The following is a 21,760-nucleotide window of genomic DNA, read 5'->3' on the forward strand; positions in this document are numbered from 1 at the left end:
TAAGAATTGAGTAATGGATTTGAAAGAAGTTATTCACAATTCTGTAAAAAAAAAAAAAAAAAAAACTTCAAAAGAGATTATTTTTTAAAATTTAGTTTTAAACTTTGTATATTGTTATTCTTTATTCTTTGTTGTTTTAAAAGTATTGTTTATATTACTTTTTGTTCACAGTTTATGTGCTTTTTTAAAAAAATAAATCATAAATATCGCATAAGTGTTATTGTCTTAATTCAATTAGATTAAAACATATTTTTCCATATGTAATTTTTTTCTTTTAATTTTGAAGTTTTTGTAACTTGAAGGGCACTTTGAGCTTGAAGCACTTTTGAGGTTTGCATACAGCGGCAAAAATGCTAGTGCTGGCCCTGGTAGTAGGCACCTTTTGTCAATAAGTGCAATATGTCATCATAAATTAAAAAATGAACTGGTGTCAGAGTTAAATATATATTCAAATGAAAATAGTAAATCTAATTCATCCAATAGTGATTGCATCACCATGTCACATCACTTATTCCTTAAATTTCATAATTTAAATGAGCATTTCTGTATATAGTGAGACTGAAACACTAATAAGTGATTTTTTTAATCCAAAGATATATTTCTGCTTTGTGTATGTAGTTATGCATGTAAACTTATTTAAATATATATAAAATTTTAATTTTCTGATTATCTGCCAGATGTCGCACAAGATCTTAAATCTTGTGTTTAAGATCTGATGCAAGCACATCAGACAGTGGAACAAGGAGTCTCCTATGCATGCAGTTGAAAATAATCTAGTCTGAATATTTCTCATTAAGTTGTGCATATGGATAATGTGAAACCAACTTTTCTTGAATGCGATAAAAAATATGATAACCCAATTCTATCAAAACAACTGTCATGCTTGCCTTGGCTAGCATTTTTGAAACTGTGATCAGTTTTTAAGCAAAAGATGAAATCATAGAATTGAAAGCATGGTAGAATACATGCATCAACAACTAAAAGCATTTATTAAATGTCAATTACAGTTAGATGGAGTGAAACATCAGTTTTGCTTGGAATGAGGTCATTCATTAAACAAGATATTGAATCATCACCTGCTGAAATGGTCTATGGAACTAACTTGGCACTTCCAGGAGAATCTCTCTATAGTTCTTCAAATGTGGTTCCTTCAAAATGTTGATTTTGGTCAATCAGTGCGAGTTCTTTGACCAGTTGTAGCTTCTTGGCACTTTTTGGGTAATGTGTTTAAATTTTCATGTATACTGTATGAATAGAGAAAGCAACCATATCAGGAACCATTCAAAGTATTGGCTTTAAAGCAGGGGTTCTCAACCGGAGGTACGCAAGAGAAAAATAGAAGGTATGCAAAGAAGCAAAGTATTTTTAACTATTAAATTCAAAAATTAAAACCCCAACATCCTCATTGAGTTTTTTCTCTAACTCAGATCTTTCTTTCAGAGATCTCTTTCAGGTAAATTTCTGCGATCTGAGCTTTGTTCAAGAGTGGTGGTACTAAAGGTTTTCAGTTTTCGTTTAGATGGTACGCGTTAGTCAAAAGGTTGGGAATCGCTGCTCTAGAATAGAATACATATTATAATACTAAGCCAACACATTGGATATTTGCTAATCTAATTCCATGGTTCAAAAACTTCACAGAGGTTTGCTAAACGTTATCTTGACTGACCTGAATGACTAGAGTGAAAATTTATCAAAATGTGTAACATTTTAATGCCAGATAAGTTTTCTTCTTTATATGAATATGTTTATGTAAATAAACATGAAGATGCTCTCAAATAACTCCAAACATATTTGCTTATTTTTAACTGTAAGATAGGATATAATGCTGTTCAGGATCTCTGCATTAATACACTGAAGAACCAAAACATTATGACCACCTACTCAGTAACGAATTGTGCGACTTTTGACCTCCAAAACAGCTGCAACTCGCCTTGGCATGGATGCCATAAGTTCTTGGCAGATGACTGCAGACAGGTTGTACCAAATGCAAAGTCGAGATATTCCGATATGATAGAGTTTGAGCTCAGAGCTGCTGCTCCATGACATCCCAAACGTGCTCATTGGGTTAAGATCCGGTGAGTTAGGTGGCCAGGAGATTAATTAGAATTCATCCTTATGCTCCTCGAACTACTCTAACACAATTTAAGACTTGTAATATGGGGCATTGTCCTGCTGGAAAATTCCATTTCCAGTTAGATGGACAGATGCCATGTAAGGGTGCAACTGATCTGCAGTTATGCTCAGAGAGTACACAGCTTTCATGGTTTGCTCTACCACAGCTAAAGGCCTCAGAACCGCTCATGAGATTGTGCCCCAAAGCGTAATACTGCCACCACCAGCTTGTGTATGACCCGCCGTACAGGAGGGGAGCAACTGTTTAGCTGGAAGACGGCATACTTTGACACGACCATCGATGTGATGAATGAAAAATCATGATTCATCTGGCCAGGCAACTGTCTTCCACTTATTCATGGTCCAGTCTTGATATTTTGAGTCCACTGTAGGCATAGTTGATAATGCTTGGTCAACGGACACACATGATGAGACGTCTGCTGTGCAGTCCCATATCCAACAGTGTCCACTGAACTGTGTGTTCCGAAACACTTGCTCTTGGACCTGCACTGTACTGTAGTGTCGTCTGAGCCACCATCTGACGATTTTGCTGTACCAAGCAGGACAGTCTCTGATATCCTTTTTCTTTGATGACACATGAACATCCAACACCTTGGCATCTACTGCTGGTTTCACCATCATTTTATCCACTTTGCATAAATACTAACAATGGCAGATTGTGAACAACCAACTAGTCGTGCAATTTCGGAGATACTTGTTCCGAGTTACAAGCTGCCGTCTATTAAATTTGTTTAGCTCAGCAGCCTTTCACAGAAGTGAAGGAATGATTCCTTACCTTCTCCAAGCAGCAATTAGGTACCATTCCCATTCAATCAAGTGCCTTCCACGTCATCCAGACGAGTACATTCAAAAATGTGGAATGGTCATAATGTTTTGGCTCATCAGTATATGTGTTATCTTTTTTTGCAAAAGTTATTGTGTTTGTAGATATTATTAACCAGCATACAATGTATTATATCAAATTAAATACTGATATTAGATTCATACGTTTAAAAACTAAGTAAACCAGCGTAATTCTAAGCATATAAACTTAATTTTCATCATATAGTTTTCCTCTTATTTTCTGTTTGGAGCAAAAACTTATTCTCATGAACTTTACATAATAAAAAAATTATAAATGGTTTTGAAATTCTGATTATATTAGTCATAATTTCAGAAGGGTGCAAACTATCTTCTGTTAAAGATTTACTGATACGAGCTTTTTAATTACTTTATTTGGAAAAGATAAGTATTTATTGTTTCTGATAATTAAACAAGTATTTGTTCTTCATTATAATTAGTATATTAAACAAACACCTTTGATTTTTTTTTTCTTTTTATCAAGAGCAATGGGAAAAAGCAAAAAGGCGGATTTTCAGAAAACGAAATTGCGTGTTGGCCGCATTCTTCCAAAGGGTACAAATGTGACAAATACTTCATTCAAAGCAAAGAAGATTATTACCCGAGATCAAAGACTGATTAAAACAATAAATGAAAAATTAAAGGTTAGTTCCTCCATTTATATTATCTTTACTTATTTTAGGAAATTTAAGATTAAAGGTATTCATTTATTTTCCCTTTTTACCTTATATTAAAGAGAAGTATGCTAATTGTGGGGATTTTCTATTCAAGATTCTTGATAATTCTTGAGTAGATTATGGTAACTCTACTTTAATGGAAAAATTATAAACTGATCATCTGAATTAGATAGCCTGCTGTTTTCATTAGCATACTGTATTATAAATTTTAATTAAAAAAACGTGGAGTAAAAATATATTTACGGTTGACCCTTGCCGAAAATTGCTGATTTTTAGCGGTACATTGATACCATGTTTGTGCATTTTGTCTTCCCGCTACACAAATCCAAAATAACAAGTCATAGAATTGCACAAACTTGCTATTCATGTACACATTGACCTATTTTCACTTAAAAAAAATCAGAGAATTGCACGAACTTGGCATTACGCACTTCCTTGACTTTGTCCATATACACTATTTTCACATAGAAAGTCAAAGGAGCAGCCAACAAAAATATATAATCTCAATAAACTACATGTTAAATCAAATAACATAAAAAAGGAAATTCATCTTAGAACTACACAAAGGAAATATCCACTTACCTTATTTAGAAATTTTCCTGTGTTCAGTCAAACAAAATTCCTTAATAGCATCCTAAAATTGTCTGAACTAAGATCAATTTAGAATCTGTATACTGGCATCGCATCATAACTTCAAGAAGATAACAGTTAAAAATATCCTCCATAGTGCCAGTATCCTCCGACGTTTGACCATATGCATTTCTTTCCTACAAACAGGACACATATAATGCCTACTAAATAAATCTTGATTTACACATGAGTCAATGCTCTTTTTCCCTTTCGTTCCAAATTGTACAGAAACTTCAAATTAATCTCACCACATTCAGCCATTTCACCTTCTAAACCACAAAACAAGCAACAAACTTCCTAACCAACACGCACCACAAGCCCTTACAAATGTTTTCCCATTATTCAAATTCACCGCAATCACGCAACCAATTACATCATAATAGGGTTTTCATAACATTCAACTACTCAGGTTACTATAAATGATACAACAACTTGGCAATTAATGAAACGACTTCGTGATAATACAAGGGACACCCTTAAATCTACTCTAACCAATCATGGATACCTGTTGGTTGTCCTGTCTCATATTTCCTTGACAATAATTTAATACTTTTTCATTATTATAGCTCTTATTAATTAAATGGTATCGACATATTTTACAAATTATAGCCAAATGGCCAATAATCCGAACAGCAGGAATTTGTGTTATGCTGAACTAAAGTCTTTTTTTTTTTTTTTTTTTAAGAATATTAACAGTTTTTGCTGTATGAAGACGTGGAAGATGCTGAAGATTGTCATTGGTTTGCATTATATATTAGCAATTTATTAATAGTGTTGTCACTGTTAAAATACTGGGGAGAGGTAATAAAAGGGGTAATTTTTCTTTTGGATTTTAGATATTGCAACTTGGAAAGTTTAGAAGGATTTGAAGGCTCACAAAAAGAGACTTGTGATTCTAGAAGTTTAAAAAAAAAAAAAGTGACAAAATGAAAAATAGCTTCATGGTATTAACACAAAATGGATGTATTTTACAGAAAGTTTGATGAATTTCTTAGTTTTCTGGAGAATTTTTAGAAGAACAATGAAAACATAATATTTGATTGTTTTTCTTCTGATACTAGAAGTCTTTCATAACATGTTTATCTTACCTTTATTTTCACTAGACACAAGCAGGGAAAATATCAGAAGTGCTTCTAATTTTATCACATGGGCAAGCATCTGTAAAAAGAAATTTTTCTATTAAAAAAGAAATTTAAAAGATTCATCTTATACAGGTTGAATCTAAAAAAGTTGGCAAAACTTTATGGGGTGATAGAACTAGGGCTGTAGAGTCGGTAGGGAAAATGTCTGACTCCTGGAATTTTAGACTCCAAATCCCTCATATATATATATATATGTAAATGTACAGTACACATGGTTTACAGCTTATTTTTTTAATATAAAAGAAGTAATAGATGCTACAGAAAAAAAATTGATGGCATAGCAAATTATTTATATTAATTAGCATTTATTATGAAACAGAAAAACTTTCATTAGTTATTTGTAAGAAAAAGTATAGCTTCGGCAAGACCTTCTTTGTTGGAGGGCCATAGATCCAATTTGATAAACTTCAGAGAAGAGTCTTTCCACACTAAATTGAGTAGGAGGAACAGCTCTCCTTCTACTCAAGTTAGTGTGGAACTACTCAAGTTAGTGTGCTAGTACTTCGTTTAACATGCATTGAGAGCAGAATTTAGGAATGCATTAGGCAGCAGAATTTAAGACCTATAGCAATTGCATTAGGTGAGAAATTGTCACCTATGGACTATATACAGTAATAAATAGTTATTTTCTATTTTATTGACATATTAATAAATATAAGGGAGGAGGATGGATGTGATATTTGCCATTAGTGATTAAATTGATTCACTTAGTTACAAATCTGACTGGTAAATTTAGGTAAGCAGCACTAGCAGCAAGAACTCCCAAACTTGATGACATTCTTAGGAAGTGAGCAGAAAAGGAGCAATTATTGATTAAGCAGTACAATAAGAAAGTACATATTTGATGATAAAGCGGTTGTTAGAATTAAGATCTTTTTTAGAAGATGTAGATAACCCTAATGTTTCACTAACAGAAAGACTGTGGAATGATCTTGCAGAATTGGAAACTCTTCTTTCTACACTGTATATAGCCACAAAAAAGCTGCAATCTGAAGAATTGACAAGAGGTGTGAATGGAGGAATGTGATGTTTATTCTTTCTGAAATGGAGGGTTTATTACAGAAGGAATCATTTCTTCAATGAAGAAAAAAGAAACTAGTTTTTAGACAATGGGATCTTGCTGGGTTCAATCAATATATGTAGATCCGAAATACCCAATTTTCTTGGATGAGGAACAAATTAAAAAGACGAAGAAAGCCATCTATGAACTTTCATTAAAAATGAAATTATTCTCAGAACATTTGGAGAATTCGAATTAGGACAGTCAAACTGCAGACATTGCAAATGAGTCTCTATCATTATCTTCCAAAGATGAATTAGATTTTGAGAACTATTTTTGGATAATATTGAAAAGGTTAAGGCAAAGTGAATGAAAGTAAAGAACCATTAGCATTTAGATATAAAAATGAAAAAATACAAACAAAATTTCTACATGGCCTTTGAAGAAATAGAGAAATATGATTGCGCTTGCAAGACACCTCTTTTAGAATTTATAAAAATTCTATCCTGAAAAGTTAAAAAAAGTAGCTGTAACAGTAACAGCTCTTCCTCCTACTCAAGTTAGTGTGGAAAGACTCTTCTCAGCTCTGAAGTTTATCAAATCGGATCTATGTCCCTCCAACAAAGAAGATCTTGCCGAAGCTATACTGTTTCTTAAAAATAACTAATGTCAGTTTTTCCATTTCGTAATAAATGCTAATTAATATAAATAAAATAATTTGCTATGGCATCAGTTTTTTTTTTTTTTTTTTTTTTTTTTCTGTAGCATCTATTACATCTGTTATATTAAAACAATTAGCTGTAACCCATGTGTACATGTTTACATATATATATATATATGTTACATATATATATATATGTATGAGGGAGTCGGATTCGGTCATTTTCCTTACCGACTCCACAGCCTTGGTTACAAGAGCACACGCACTAGGTTCAAAAGACCCAATTCATGTTTTTTGAAGAAAATATTGTAAATCTTCAGAAAAAGTGTTACATCTATACTAATAATAAATTTCAAACTTAAAAAATATGCACATTAAAATTTTTAACTTCTTTAAATGCTTTTATGAAATGAAATTTATTAAAGGCATAAAAATTGTATTATGTATTAGCATTGGGGGAAAATATTATATAGTTTGGTGACCGGAAAAATGCATACAGAAAAATAGCCCACAGGAAAAATGCTCACAGAATAAGGCTCGCAGGTATAAAAGCTCGCAGGAAAAAAGCCCGCAAATATGCGCATATGGAAAAAAGCTCACATTAACCTTTTAAGGGGCGGTAAATAAAAGCATGAAAACTGTAGTAAAATTTTGCATGTACTGTAATATTTTATACCACTGCCCCTGTACAACATTTTTTTTTCCCCTGTAACTGCTAATAATTACTTTTTGTTTATTTACTCTCTTTTTGCATACTTTTGATGTGTATCTATAGATATTGATGTTTGAATGTAGTTACTCAAGTTTGGAGCCAAAAAGTTATAAAATTTCTGCAGACATTTAAAATTTTATAAATAAAATTGAAATTTTTAGGCACTTTGATGATGCATCTCAGTTGAACATTATGAAGCAGCCTTCGAAAAGTCTCCTAAAACCACAAATTGTTGCGAAGGCTCTCATAACGCACTAAATTCATTATTTAATTGTAGCTATTCCAGTATGTGGCTTTTATTTGACGGACTGAAAAAAGATTTAGCTTCTCAACATTTGTTATTAGCTAATGTAAATACAGGATGTACTGAAGTAAAGAAAAAGAAAACATGAAAAACTTACATTTGGTAATTGTGTATCATGTAAGAAACTATGATGAAATCGATAATAAAATTAAATATTTTAAGTAATTTAAATAAAATAATCATTCGAAATTCTCATTCATTATTCTTCTAAATGTTTATATTATAAAATGTGTAACTTATATTTATTTTATTAATTTTTAACAATTAAAATTGTAATAATTTTTCACTGTATAATTCTGTTTCATGTTTACTTCCTTTCTCCTCTCCTTTTCTTAATTCAAAACAGCCCATTTGCTAACCTTATATAGCAAATGAATATACCCATAAGTTATAAAATTTTTGAAATATATACCATAGTTGTTTTGGTAATTTAAAATAATTTTTCTTTAGAAAATTCAAGTAGGTGTACGATGTTCAAATCGATTAATTATTGATTCATTAATGTAAGGATATTCCTATGTGAATTATTTATCAGTGGGTTTTATTTCTATGTGGGCATATATCTGTGTGGGTTTTTTTCCTGTGAGCATTATTCCTGTGGGCTTTTTTCCTAGAACCCTTTAGTTTGTATCGATTCTTATTTTCTTTATTATCATGATAGTCACAGAGGAAATGCAACGACAAATTTTAGTGGCACATTGAACAAAGTGTCACATGTTCCAAATACAAATATTTTTCACATTTGGCAAAACGTGTTTCCTTTTTTCTGTGCTTTTTCAATGGGCAAACACTGCATCTTTTTTCTTCCGGTAATTTTTTTTCAATAAAATTATTTATGGCATTCTCACTCTCGTTTTCAGAATCTATATCAGTTTTTGAATCAGTATTACGTTAACTAAAATTTCTCATTTTCTTCAATACATTCTTCGCGAGTTAAAACACCTAATAAATTTTGCAACATTTCTTTGCTGTAAGATAAATTACGTGACATATTTGTCGCTTTCTATACTATCGCAAATCAACTAAGTACCGTAATTTCGCACGTATAGTCCGCAACACGATTTTATATAAAAAAAATTTCAAAAATCGTCAGATAGTCCGCGGACTATACGTCGGAAATTACATTTTTTTAATACGGCAATATTCCCATGCTTTTTAAACGCATCCTTTTGTTTGCGCCAATTTCTCACCGCTTTCTCGTCCACTTCAAAATAACGGGGTAAAATCCTAGTGTACGGTGCAGCCTTGGCTCGACTTTGAAAATTATCGCCAACACCAAAAATGATCCAAAGAACGTCTATATATATATAGTATATACACATAGTATATATACTATATACATAGTATATACTATGTTTAACTATATATTTTCTTTGAATGACCCGTTAACTACTCATCGTATATGTCTCGTTTTCACTGCTCATCATAAAGTCGCCAGATCCCGTGTGCACCGAATACTAGGATTAAACCAATAACGGCCCACTTCTCTATTTCCATCTTTTTCAGCTTTCTCAACTACCTTGAGTTTAACTCAACAGTAAAACTCCGGCGATGTTTCATCAATGTTATCGAAGATGAAAGACAAAATACTGTGCAACGTGCTATACTCGTGATAAGTGGTAATGAAATGTGACCTTCGACCCCACTCACTCAGTGTTGCCAAACCACGCTTTATAAGTAAACGAATCACGCTTTTTTTTTCGTTTTCCAAGTACTTGCTACTATGGCTCCTAAAAACCGAGCTGATGCATCAATTTCTTTTCCCTCTCCCGGCAGTTGTGCTAAAGCAGTGCGAAGGATACTGGGATACAAGACTTTGGTTGCGCTAAGTGAGTGCTCATACAAGATTTTCTTTGGCTCATATCCTGGCATCGCTTGATGCGCCAGCCTCGATTTTAGGAGTTCTACTTGCTACTACTCATTCGTTCTGCACTATGCTCTATGGTTTACTATCGATACGATACATACGAATGTTTTCTTGGAATCTCGTGCTTTTTTTATATTTGATCATCGGCAGTTCACGACAGCGTGTTTTTTAAATTTCAACGATTTTAACCGTGAACAGCCAGTGTATTATCCGCATTGGTGGATAGTCCGCAGCTTCAAAAATTCGCATTTTAAACACAGATAGTCCGCGGACTATACGCGCGAAATTACGGTAATTGTAATACAAATATAGCACACTGAGTCTAAAAGACCCGATCCAATCAAAATCAAGACTTCAAATCAAAGCCCCAGTGAGAAAACTTCGGAAACATTATAAGGTATTTCTCCTGCCTTCTTAATGAGCTTTCGTGGTGTAGTGGTCTGCACAGCGCATAGTTGAGAGGTCCGTGGTTTGATTCTCGGCAAAGACATTGCATATTTTTTATCTCTCTGGCCTCCGAAAAAAATACCTAATGTCTCTACAGTGGCGCCCAAACTAAAAGGGCATTGGATGATGATTCTCCTCATCCAGAATTTGGCGATTGGGTCCTCTAAAAACCCCAGTCACTCTTTAAAAGGGGGAGGTTATAAGGTATTTCTCCCGCCTTCGTAATGTAGTGGTCTTCATGCTCAGCCCGTAATTGAGAAGTCCGCAATTTGATTCCCGGCAAAGGTGTTGCTAATTTTTCCTCTTTCCTGCTTCCAAAAAATACCTAATGTCTCTACAACATAAAGAGGTCAACCTAAGACATGACTACAATGAACCTCAACAACTTATGTGAAATAGACGTTCTTTGAAAAAAAGGTTTGTTTAATTACACGGGTCCGTTGGACTCAGTGCAGCCGCTCACGGGTTAAAAGTATTTAATTTCCATGTGCAGAAACATATATGAACCCAGTAAAGGATATGCTATCAAGAAAATATTGAGGAAAATTTCAAAAAAAAAAAAAAAAAAAAAAAAAAAGAGGCTAAACCAACAACTATTTGGTTTGAACTATTTTAATGTATTAGAGATTTGTACAGCAATTTATGAAAACTTAACAAATGTTTAATGTAAGTATGTGTATTTAATTTTGCCTTAAATTTGTAAATGGTATGTAATTGATTTTCTCCACACAGTTATATGCATATTAATTTTATTTTCACTGTGTTGGAAGCATGTAAAATGTTTTCTTTCCTACCCAAGTTTTCATCTGTATGAAATATTAAAAAAATTACAAAATTGAATGAAGTTCACCAAACATCATAGCTTAACATTTAGTTTGTAATTCTAAATTTTAATTTATTTTTTATAAAAATTGTGTTGTAACTAATTTAATTATTCAAATTATGCATTTGACCTTAAATGAAATTCGATAACTGAGAATTTTTATGAAGCATGACTCCCTCTTTCAAAAAGACCTATTATTTCATATTTCAAAGTTGGTAAGCGTTACATCAAATGGATACTTAGAACTATCTTTCCCTTAAAACCAGAGTTTATCAAATTTATTTTTAAGATTGAAAATTAAGATCCACCCTTTAAAATTTGTCAACTCACTGATGACTTTGGAAATAGGAGAAAAAAGCTTGTTTGGCTCTCTTTATGAGTGACAGTAATTATCCCACTTTTTATTTACAAAATTTCGCTTATCTGTAGCCTTTTGCTGAATCTCTACATATAATAAAAGAAAGAGTCTGTCTGTGTGTGTCTTTCGTTCGCACTGCGCGTAAGCTAATAGACCCATGGCTATGATATTTGGTGCATAGGTGCATCTAGACAAGAGCCAGTGCACCTCGAAGTGATTTTTTCGAAATTTGAATTAGAATTTTTTTATTTTATGTTTTGTGATGAAATCGCGTCATTTTGAGACATAACGGGCTATAGGAAAGCGAGATTTTACTCTACACACTCCATTTTCACATCGTCATGAAACGTAGGCACTTAGCTATTTTACGAACTTAAAATAAATTTCGTGTTTCAATAAATCGATTAAATACGAATTTATTTAACAAAGGGAGCTTAACACCTTTTCAATGGGATTTTTTCTAAAAAAGTTTATTTTTAAAAATGTACAGTTTATTTTTCTTTGATTTTTGGACACATTAAACTTTCATTCTTGCGACTGCTTTTACAAAAAGAATTTTGGAAAAATGATAATATTTTGTATTTAGAAAAAAAAAAAAAAAAATTAAATGAAGCTTCTGAATACACTTCTCACATCTTTAAAAATGTGATTTTGACAACAACTTTCCTGTCTTATTGTTGTTGATAGATTTTTGATGAAATCGCATCATTTTGAATAGTTTCATTCTTTTAGAAATATGGGTTTGGCAATTAATTTTTATTTTTATTTATTTTTATTTTTTTATTTTTTATTTTATTTTATTTTATTTATTTATTTATTTATTTATTTATTTTGCTTTTGTCTGAGGCAAAAGTACCTATATCTTAATACTCATAGGGAAGTAGACTATCACGTGATATACGAATTTAATGATGATAAAGGTAGCAGCCTTGGTACCGGTGGACTGCTGACTGTTGAAAATCAGCACTGTTGCCACTTGGAAAAATGGGGACGATTAATTTGTACAGTTTTTAAATTTAATATTGGACGTTTGGTCAAGAGAAGGCAACGGGATGTTGGTTAATTTATTTATTAGGATAATTAATATTTGTATTAAGGGATATTGCTTATTTCATTGTAATTTTGTTATACATAATAACTTTTTTTTAAGAAGTTGTTCTGCAGAGTAAAATTCTACGCAGTTTTTAAATTTAACGTTTGGTGTTCCCTTCAGCCATTTTCCCGGTACATTTAAAAGCCAGACGAAGGCTGGCCACGAAGCTGCTAGTAATTAATAAAGTGGACAATTGTTGCAAAGGAACTATGGCTATTTTCAAATTACTTTGCAACCTGCATGCTTATATTCCGCATGCAGTTTTCGATATTGCATTTCCATATAATTTGGTCATTTATGAAGTACAACTTCATAGAATGTGAGTTTTTTCATCCTGTATTATTGGGCAGAACACCATATTTCTGAAGGAAAATGTCATATTCTGCCAATGCTTCCTTTCTCATCAGCATTCTGCACTCTCGTGATAAATATGGTAATAAATCTCATAAATCCACAATTAATAATCAACTAACCCATAACTCATAAATCCAGATGTACTGAAAAAAGTGTATGATGTACGAGTTCACTGCTGTTGTGTATATACTTGAAAATATGTCAAAAGTAAAACAGTTCTACTGAATGTTGAAATTGGGAATACAGATATCAGGAAGTACTGAAAATAATGTTGCTTGTAAAAGCAAGAATCCATAGAGCTGGCTTTTCAAAATTTTTGAATTGTTACATTACTCAATTTATCATTCATGTGGCTTCATAACTGTTGCTGCTGAATGAAGCAGGATATTATATTCTGCTCTTCCACATAAACCTTGCATCAGTTTTTAGGCTGTATTGTAGACTGTTAGTTATACAGCAAAACATTAAGATCTTTCATTTATAATTCAAATTTTATGTAACATCTTTCATATTGCACAATATGAACAATTTAAAAGCACCAAGTACATTTCTAAATAATTTAAATCTTTCTTTATATTTAATAATGTAGCTAATTGATATCCAACTGATAATTTTTATGAACATTATAAAAATATTTCTCAATGCCATATATTACATGCTTAGTGCAAACTTTTTGTAATAATATCTGTTAAGATTATTTAATCTTGATAATATGCTTCAGTAAAAGTTATTTATCAAATGCAAGTTGACAATTTTTTAAACTGGCCAAATTATCCACACTTATCATAAGGTGGCAAACATTATAAATTTATCAAATGAAGACAGACTTGAGCAGTTTAAAATGCAAATTTTAATTATTAAACAAGGATTATAGGATGCATTAAAATAGTTTTCACAAGATTCTTATATAATTCTTTCATGTTGTTTTTCCCATACACACAGAGTCTTGATTTCACTTAAAAAAAACTTTAGAGAATCCATAGAGCTGGCTTTTCAAAATTTCACACCTCAGCCTTGTGCACTGGCATCTTATCATTGCACACAGAACATTCACTCTTATTTGCAAATGAGTACATTCCCATGCCACCATAGTAAAATAGACATTTTGTCCTTTATTTCATATTTTAAAAAAGTCTACCTTTTGGCCATGATCACAATCAACCAAGAACAGCTAAAACAAGTAGACACTGGAACCTAATGAGAAGAAAGCAATAGTTTTTTTGCAGTTTAAAACTTATAAATAGCATTCAGAAACTGGCAATACATGACTGAGAGAGAAATATTCCACAATTCCAGTGACTCAGATCATCAAAAAAGAAAAAAGGGTCACAAAATTAAAATCATTATCTAACAATAAAATCACTAAATTTGGCATGCATTTTACTTTAGCATATGCTTTTATAATCATTTGATTAGCTTTTAAATCTTCAACATGTATCATCCTAAGTCAAGAAAATGTCATTTTTTTAACCAAATATAAGGTCATTAAAAATGCTGAACATATGAGAATAATTTATATATTTTTAATGCAAGCATTTTTTTAAAATTCTGTGTAATTTCTTACATCTTTTTTATTATATTATGTTTATATTTGGAATTTTATTATATTTTGAAATATATGGTAATTAAAATGTCAATTAAAAATGTCTTTAGGTGTGTGCATGCATGCATGTGCATGTATTATTTTATTTCACTCTGTTCTGTATATGTACCAATAAAATTTTATACTTCTAATGATTCAAAATCTCATCAAACTTGTGTGAGAACTATTTTAATTAGATTATACTTTCTTTTCTTCATAGGATACGCTTAGTCATGTTGAACATACTAATGCATCTAAAAGGTGTGAAGCTTTGAGTAAAATAAAGGCCCGTGTAAAACAAAATGCAGAAGATATTGTTCCTGATATATTTGATATTTTGAGCAAAGTGATTAAAGTTCTCTATGATACTGAGCCTAAAGCAAGGCATGAAGCAATCAGTGTAATCAAAGAAATTTTGGAAACAACTACAGAAATGCAAATCAAATGTTCTTTTCCTCTTTTGACTTCCAATCTTATATGTGCCATGACCAGTTCAGATTTTGAAGTTCGAAAGGATTCATTGGATCTTCTAAGTGCTATGCTAGAAACGCATCCAAATCTGATATGTCATTCATTTAAAGTCCTTTACAACCTTCTTGACATGGTATCTTCTCCATCAAGAAGATCAAAACGGCAAAGAGCATTGATTGTAAATGTAAATAACAAACTGACCTCGCAAGATTGGAGAATAAAAGTTTTGACTCAACTTAGAGGGTTTCTTCGAGCTGTGCTAGCCAGTATGAATAAACTAAATGAAAATAAAGATGAACAAGAAGTATACTGGGATGGTAAAACACCATTATATTTACATGTTTATGCTGGGGGTGGCTTAAAACCACTTGATATAGAACAGTTATCAAGTGCAGAGTCTTCTCTTAACTTTTGTTGGAAACCTGAAGCAGTAAAACAGTTTATATCTGATATAATTCCTGTTCTTATTGCTATTTTTACTGAAGAAATATCTGAATTTGCATCTTGTTTGACAAAAGGTGAGTAGTTTTATATTTAAGATATTATTTAAAAGTAAAAAAATCTAAATGAAATTTATTAAAATTATATTTCTTATTATTATTATCTAAAGATGAGCATTTGCTAATTTATTAGAATTATAGCTGAATTTATTAGTCATTTAGCCTCATTGTTGCTAATATTCTCCAAGGTGCATCATATATGGCGACTGATTTTATGTTTGTAAGAAAGGGGAAACACATGTACAGCCAAGCCTTACTTTCGAATGAACTCTTATCTGCAGTTTTGAGATAGCCATTAGCCTCTGCTAACCAGTGTTCTTGTCTGGATTATCATATTTCTGATTATGTATCTAGAATAAAAGTGGTGAATTATTTGTATTCATTTCTTCCCAAATATTTCCAAAAGAGTTTTGTAAAGTGTTTGGCTTTTCACGAATAATATAACCAGTATTACATACTGTTGATGATCTGATATGGAAAGTTCTGTGTTTTAATTTGATAAAATATAATGTTCATAAAGCTTATACAATAATTTTGAGGAATATCTTCATAATGATTCTAATACATTTATACCATTCTCTTCTAAAAGGTAGAACTTTATAAGAGTATTCCTGCATTAAAGGCAGTTCTTTTATGAAAATTAAGTTTCTAGTGTATAATTAAAAAAAAAAGTTTGGTTAATTTATGCTGAAGCACTACCATACAGTAGAATTTTCATTTGCTTTGGGTATCAGATCTTGAACTTTTCTGTGCCTAATATCTAATAAGATAAAAGTTGATCTTATGCATTTCTGTGCTAGCATACTGTGTGAAGATTTCTGTCTTTTCAAACTGTGGTCAGTTTGCAATAAAGGTGCTGGCCCCTTAATGAAGGGGCATTGTTATGAAATATATTTGCATTGTTTTTGAATTATGCACATACTTGCCTAATTAGATACGGCATATATCTTGAACACAAGAGGTTATTAGCTTAACCCTTTCCGGCACGCAACCTTTAAAAGTAGGAATTTCGGAAAAAGAAAAAAAAAAAGGAAGTCTAATCAGGCCTATAGGAGTACACAGGTAAAATTTTGGGAAGCTAGCCTTATCATTTTAATTCTGTGGATGTGCCCAAAGCGGGCGCGGTGAATGAATAGAGCTTCGAAAAGAGTGCTGAAACGAGCATTGCGGGGAAGTGCATAAAAGAGTAAGAGATTTTGCCTATGATTAAAAAACACTAAATTCTGAATACCGTAGCAGATTTAGTATTTCCCAGGGTGTGCCATGGAAAGGCCTACTACTCTACACTCCCCACTCTAAAAAAGCTCTTCTTGGTTATATGATGATTACATGCGTGTAAATGGAAAAAAGTAACTTGGTTATATGATATTTACATTTCATATTTACATTTTCATCTATGTTTTTCATGGTCGTACTTTTCGAAGAAAGTGACACTACCTTTGAAAAAGCACAACCCAATATTGCATGTTTCGCACATGTACCGTGATCCGTATCAGATTCACTATCTGAAAGCAATTCGTGTAGCACGTTCAGTGCTTCAGAAATGGTCAGCCCTCTCTGATCCATTTGGAAAATTAAAAATCCAAAAAATAAACTAATATTATATCTACAATTTGAAATTTTAAAATAAAATTAAATAAACATCTACAACTCAAAACTATTAAACGTAGCACTAAGAAAACTTCTTGAACGAAAGCTCTGGGGGAAAACCAAACAGCTAACTGATAAAATTACCCCTGACCTTCAGTAAATCACCCCAACAATTTCTTAGTTGATAACCAAACCTCCCCCTTCCAAAAAGAAAAAAAAAAAAAAAGGGAAAAGAAGAAAAAGAAAAACAGGAAAGGAAACACAGATATGAATCCACCTTTTTGTCGTGAATGACCTGACCGATGAGCTGCAGAGAAACAAAGATACAGGTTTTAGTCTTGTCCTAGTCTTATCAGTGAGCTCACTCTGAGCACACCTGATGTTCGCCGTTCAATTTTAGGCCAAGATTTTAAGGTAAAAATTTAAAACTAATATAGAATAAGGAGATTAGCATACAGCCACGAAAATAACATAGAAATTTCTTTTGAAACAATTCCTTTTATGTTCTAAAAAAAATCTGGAAGATTTCTTTAAAAACTAAACTTGGCTAAAATATATGGGCTGGTTTGTCTTGCACTGCCATCTACTATAAATAAAGAAGGTTCAGAGTAACCTATAATAACCTAAAAATCCTAAAAATTTTCATTAAATTTTTCTGTGCGTACAGAAGAAAATTTTTAGGTGGGGCCAGATCGGGTGTTTCTTTATGTCAGTAGCTTCTGTATTTGGGATATTTATATATCACTGACATAGAGTCTTATTAATAACTAAGCCTTCAGGTGGCCATTTAAAACAAACAAATGGCGCAAGAGAATTATTTAAAATTAAAGTTAACTTTAATTTATTCTTTTGAAGTAATACAGTCAAAAGTTGTTAATTCGAACACATAATCCGGACCTCAAAGCTAAAAACTTTCTGCGCATAGGCGTTTACGCGTGCGCGTAAGACCTTTTACCACTGCGCATATGCGGGTGCGCAAGTGCAGAATACGTTTTCGCGTGTGCGTTTTATGTATAACGGACGGTATAATCTAAAATTATCTAATTATCTGTTTCAGTTAATGTTGATGATTGCGTTGTTCCTTAATCTTCGAATCGGATCCGGCTTATTATTTTTTGCAGACTGTAAGAGCAATTTTATAAAAGTAAACTTGAACTTTCGATTATGTCAAATAGAATTTCCAATCCTGAAGCTCCCAAAGGATCATACAAAACGAAAGTATGTTTCGATGTCCATCAAACAAAAAGTGGAATTGCCGCAAAAAATGAATAAAGACATGAAGAATGTGACAGAGAGGTTAGTGAAAACGAAAAAATTTCGATTGACAAGTTAGTTGGTATTCTCGGCACAACAATTAGCGGGACTTGAACAGCGGAACTTTGTAACTGTACAAGAAATTGTGTCTGTTTATAGAATTAAAGAGAAAGTATTATCACATAAAATGAAGCAACTTGAAACAACTTACATTGAAAGAAATGTTTAATAAAGTAAACAAATAAATATTAAGCTTTTTTTTTTTTTTTTTTTTTTTTTTGTAAATTTTGATACCCTTTAGATTATAATTGTTCTTTATTTTATAAATTAAGGTTTCATATTTTTAATTTTAGAATTTCTGCATGCCATCTTACGAGATTTAAACTGATGATTTATAATCTGGAAAAATCGATAATCCGGAATCGCCGAAGTACCGACGAGTCCGGATTAACGACTTTTCACTGTAGAATAAAAAGAATCTGCAATACAGCAAAACACCTTCAAGAAGAAATACTTTACTTCGTGACAATCTTGAAAAATAACCTAATTCCACAAAAAATAATTAAAAATACCTTAAAAAAAGCTGGCATTAGCCTTACCAATTTTTAGATTTTTTGAGTTAGATAGTGATATTTTATATTTAAAGCCCAATGGGAAGGTATAAAGTGAATGACTGATTCTGAAAATCTAATGTATAAATGTACAGATAATTCTTATCACTACGTTTTCTTTCCTCCAAAAAATTTTGGCACAATACTTTTAATACTATTGTTTAAATAGTTTTAAATTACTTTGATGGCCAAATCTAATCCTGTTATTAACAAACGGGCCTTTTCGTTTCGTGAAGCTCGATTGCCCTCTAGCTTGAAGAATTACGACTTTTATTAACAAATGACTGTTTTTTTCATTTTTCTCTTACTATTGTGGCCATGTTAAGTAATTTTAGCTGAATTAGCCATTTTCACTTTTTGCTGCAATTCTTCTTAAAAACAACTTGACTGACGCCATATTGAACTTTTTCCACGTCTTTCCGAGTCTTTCGACTCCCTTTTCAACTTTTGGTCGGGTTCCCGCCAACGGACAGTCTCTTTACATTGGCTGTTGCCCAGTGACTTCGTTTCCCCCTTCATACGTCACACAACGAGTTAGAGAGCGTTGAAAAGCACGGAGGGGAATTACAACCTCTTTTTGTTTTTGGCTCCACGATTGAGAAGACGACATAACCACAGGTCTGTTTTTTATGTTTCTTTTACAAAAAATCTTTCTTGGTCTTAACAAGACCCATGCTGTTAGGTTTCCTTTAAATTTAATTTCAGATTCATTTATAAAGTTTTAATTCTTTAAGCTTGCAGATACAGCCCACACGTTATTGTATATTTTGACTAATAGCAGACCGCTATTTATTTTTATTTTTATTTTTATTATTGCTGTACATCGGAGTTGCATTTACATTTTTTTACACCTTAATGTGTCAATTTATGCGGATGCGTCGGGAAATTGGAACAGAGAATTGAGACTAAAAAAAATTTTTTTAGGACAGTTTATCTAATTAATTAAAAAAATTTTGTAACGCAAAATTTCAATTGTCTGTTTCGGCGAAACGCGTAATGGAGTTAACTTGGTTCAACGTTCAACCAAAATTTCCCTTGAAAAGCCAGGGTGGACCTCGAATTGAGCTAATTTACCATTTTCCGCTTTTTAATTTTATATGTTTTAACTTGTTCCATCGATTGGTTTTTTACTATGTTTTATATTTTGCCTTTAACTTGTTTCCAACAATAAGTATTTTACTGTGTTTTATAATTTACATTTTATTTCGCATGTAGACTAATATTTCACCTCATTCAATGTAATTTTTTTAAAAAACTGTGTTGAACTTTTTCTTGGAGCCACAGCTCCTGGTAACTTTTTGGCGAGCTAACTACAATTTCTCTTCTCATTTTCTTAATTTTGCAGCATATTGCGCAAAAGATTTTGACTAAAATTGGTCTTTTTAGTATTGTACTTACAACCTAGTTTATAATATATATATATATTGTATGATCTTAAATTCACTTAGTTCGAAAAAAAGTTATTCTAATACTTGCACAATAGCTGCAAAGTAAGATAATAATAATTTATTTACTAAAGAAATATTGATTTTATTATCTCCTAATATTAATTTTAGCAGAAGTATCTAAAAAGAGGGAACCCATAGGCTGGAAGTTTAATTCCAAAAATTGTTTTAAAGTAACTTGAATGTAAATTGTTAAAAATGTTTTACGGTGACTTGAATTAAATCATGAATAACAAAATTTCGATTAGAAAAAGAAAACTTATTTAGAACCAAAGTAGAGTACCAAAGAACTCATTCTTATTAAGCATTTTCGCTAATACAATTTTGAGTATTGATAAAATACTTGAGTAATTGTCCCCCGACACCCTCGTTTTTATGCATTTTAATTCAAAACTATTTGTAAAAAAAATTAAACATTAGTAATTAGAATTATGAAATAGAACTTAAAGTAACTGAAATAAACATTAGAAAATTAAGAAATGTAATGCAATCTTTGCAAAAACAAATCAAATAATAAAAATTGAAAATTAATATATATATATAATAATTTTAGTAGAATTATCTTTTTACATACTTTTACTAAAATTAATATTAATATAATCAATAGTTCTTTAGTAAATAAATTATAATTAATATATATATATATGACCATATTATTGATATAATGTTAATCATGATATCGTTAAGTATATAGACATGCATCTTAAAATGTGTCCAAACAGTATATATAGTGGAAGAAAAAGATCTAAGGTAGAAAAATGATAAGGTTTTAATTTTCATCAAGAAAATACTGATTAGTCATGGCCTTTTAGGGCCAAGCAGCTGAGGGTTTGGAAGTCAGCTTGGAGAGTTAAGAGACTAATGTTCATAGATTCTATTTCTAATGATTGAATGGACTGGTTGCCTAAAATTTTTGTGATGTTTTTCATATGTCAGTATTTATGAGGTTTGATTTTCAAATATCCGGTCTTGATTTGATCACATAATTTGGCATTTTGAAATATCTTTTTTTAAATGATTTTTAAGGAATGGTATGGTAGCAGCTTTGTTGATATCTGTCGATCTTTCATATTGAAGCATTAAAAAACATATGCAGTCAGAAGGAAATTAGAAACAAAATAAAATGTTCTGGGTTGACATGCTAAAAGCACATTTAAATATAAGTAAAATAGGAACTTTTGCAGATGACCTGTTAGCTGAAGCTGGAATGAATGCCTTGATCAAATTTCCCCTCCTTTGTTGCTTTCTGTGGGGTTACTGTACTTT

The 21,760-nt window shown here is 31.6% G+C and overlaps 1 protein-coding gene across 4 annotated transcripts in view; it reads left to right on the forward strand.

Moving 5' to 3' along the window:
- LOC118182476 (testis-expressed protein 10) overlaps positions 1–21,760 on the forward strand; it is a 130,899-nt gene that overhangs the window by 7,144 nt on the left and 101,995 nt on the right. For 2 of the 4 annotated variants that reach the window (XM_035351819.2, XM_035351821.2), the window contains 2 exons: positions 3,458–3,617; positions 14,844–15,612. In XM_035351819.2, the coding sequence (XP_035207710.1) occupies positions 3,462–3,617; positions 14,844–15,612 (925 nt within the window). In that variant the 5' untranslated portion in view covers positions 3,458–3,461. Of the gene's footprint in view, positions 1–1,007; positions 1,219–3,457; positions 3,618–14,843; positions 15,613–21,760 lie in introns of all 4 variants that reach the window. The other 2 variants (XM_035351820.2, XM_035351822.2) reach the window with 2 other exon arrangements.

Source organism: Stegodyphus dumicola, chromosome 5, assembly GCF_044657685.1.
Source record: "Stegodyphus dumicola isolate Sdum_Otavi_A_Nest chromosome 5, ASM4465768v1".
Lineage (NCBI taxonomy): Eukaryota > Metazoa > Arthropoda > Arachnida > Araneae > Eresidae > Stegodyphus > Stegodyphus dumicola.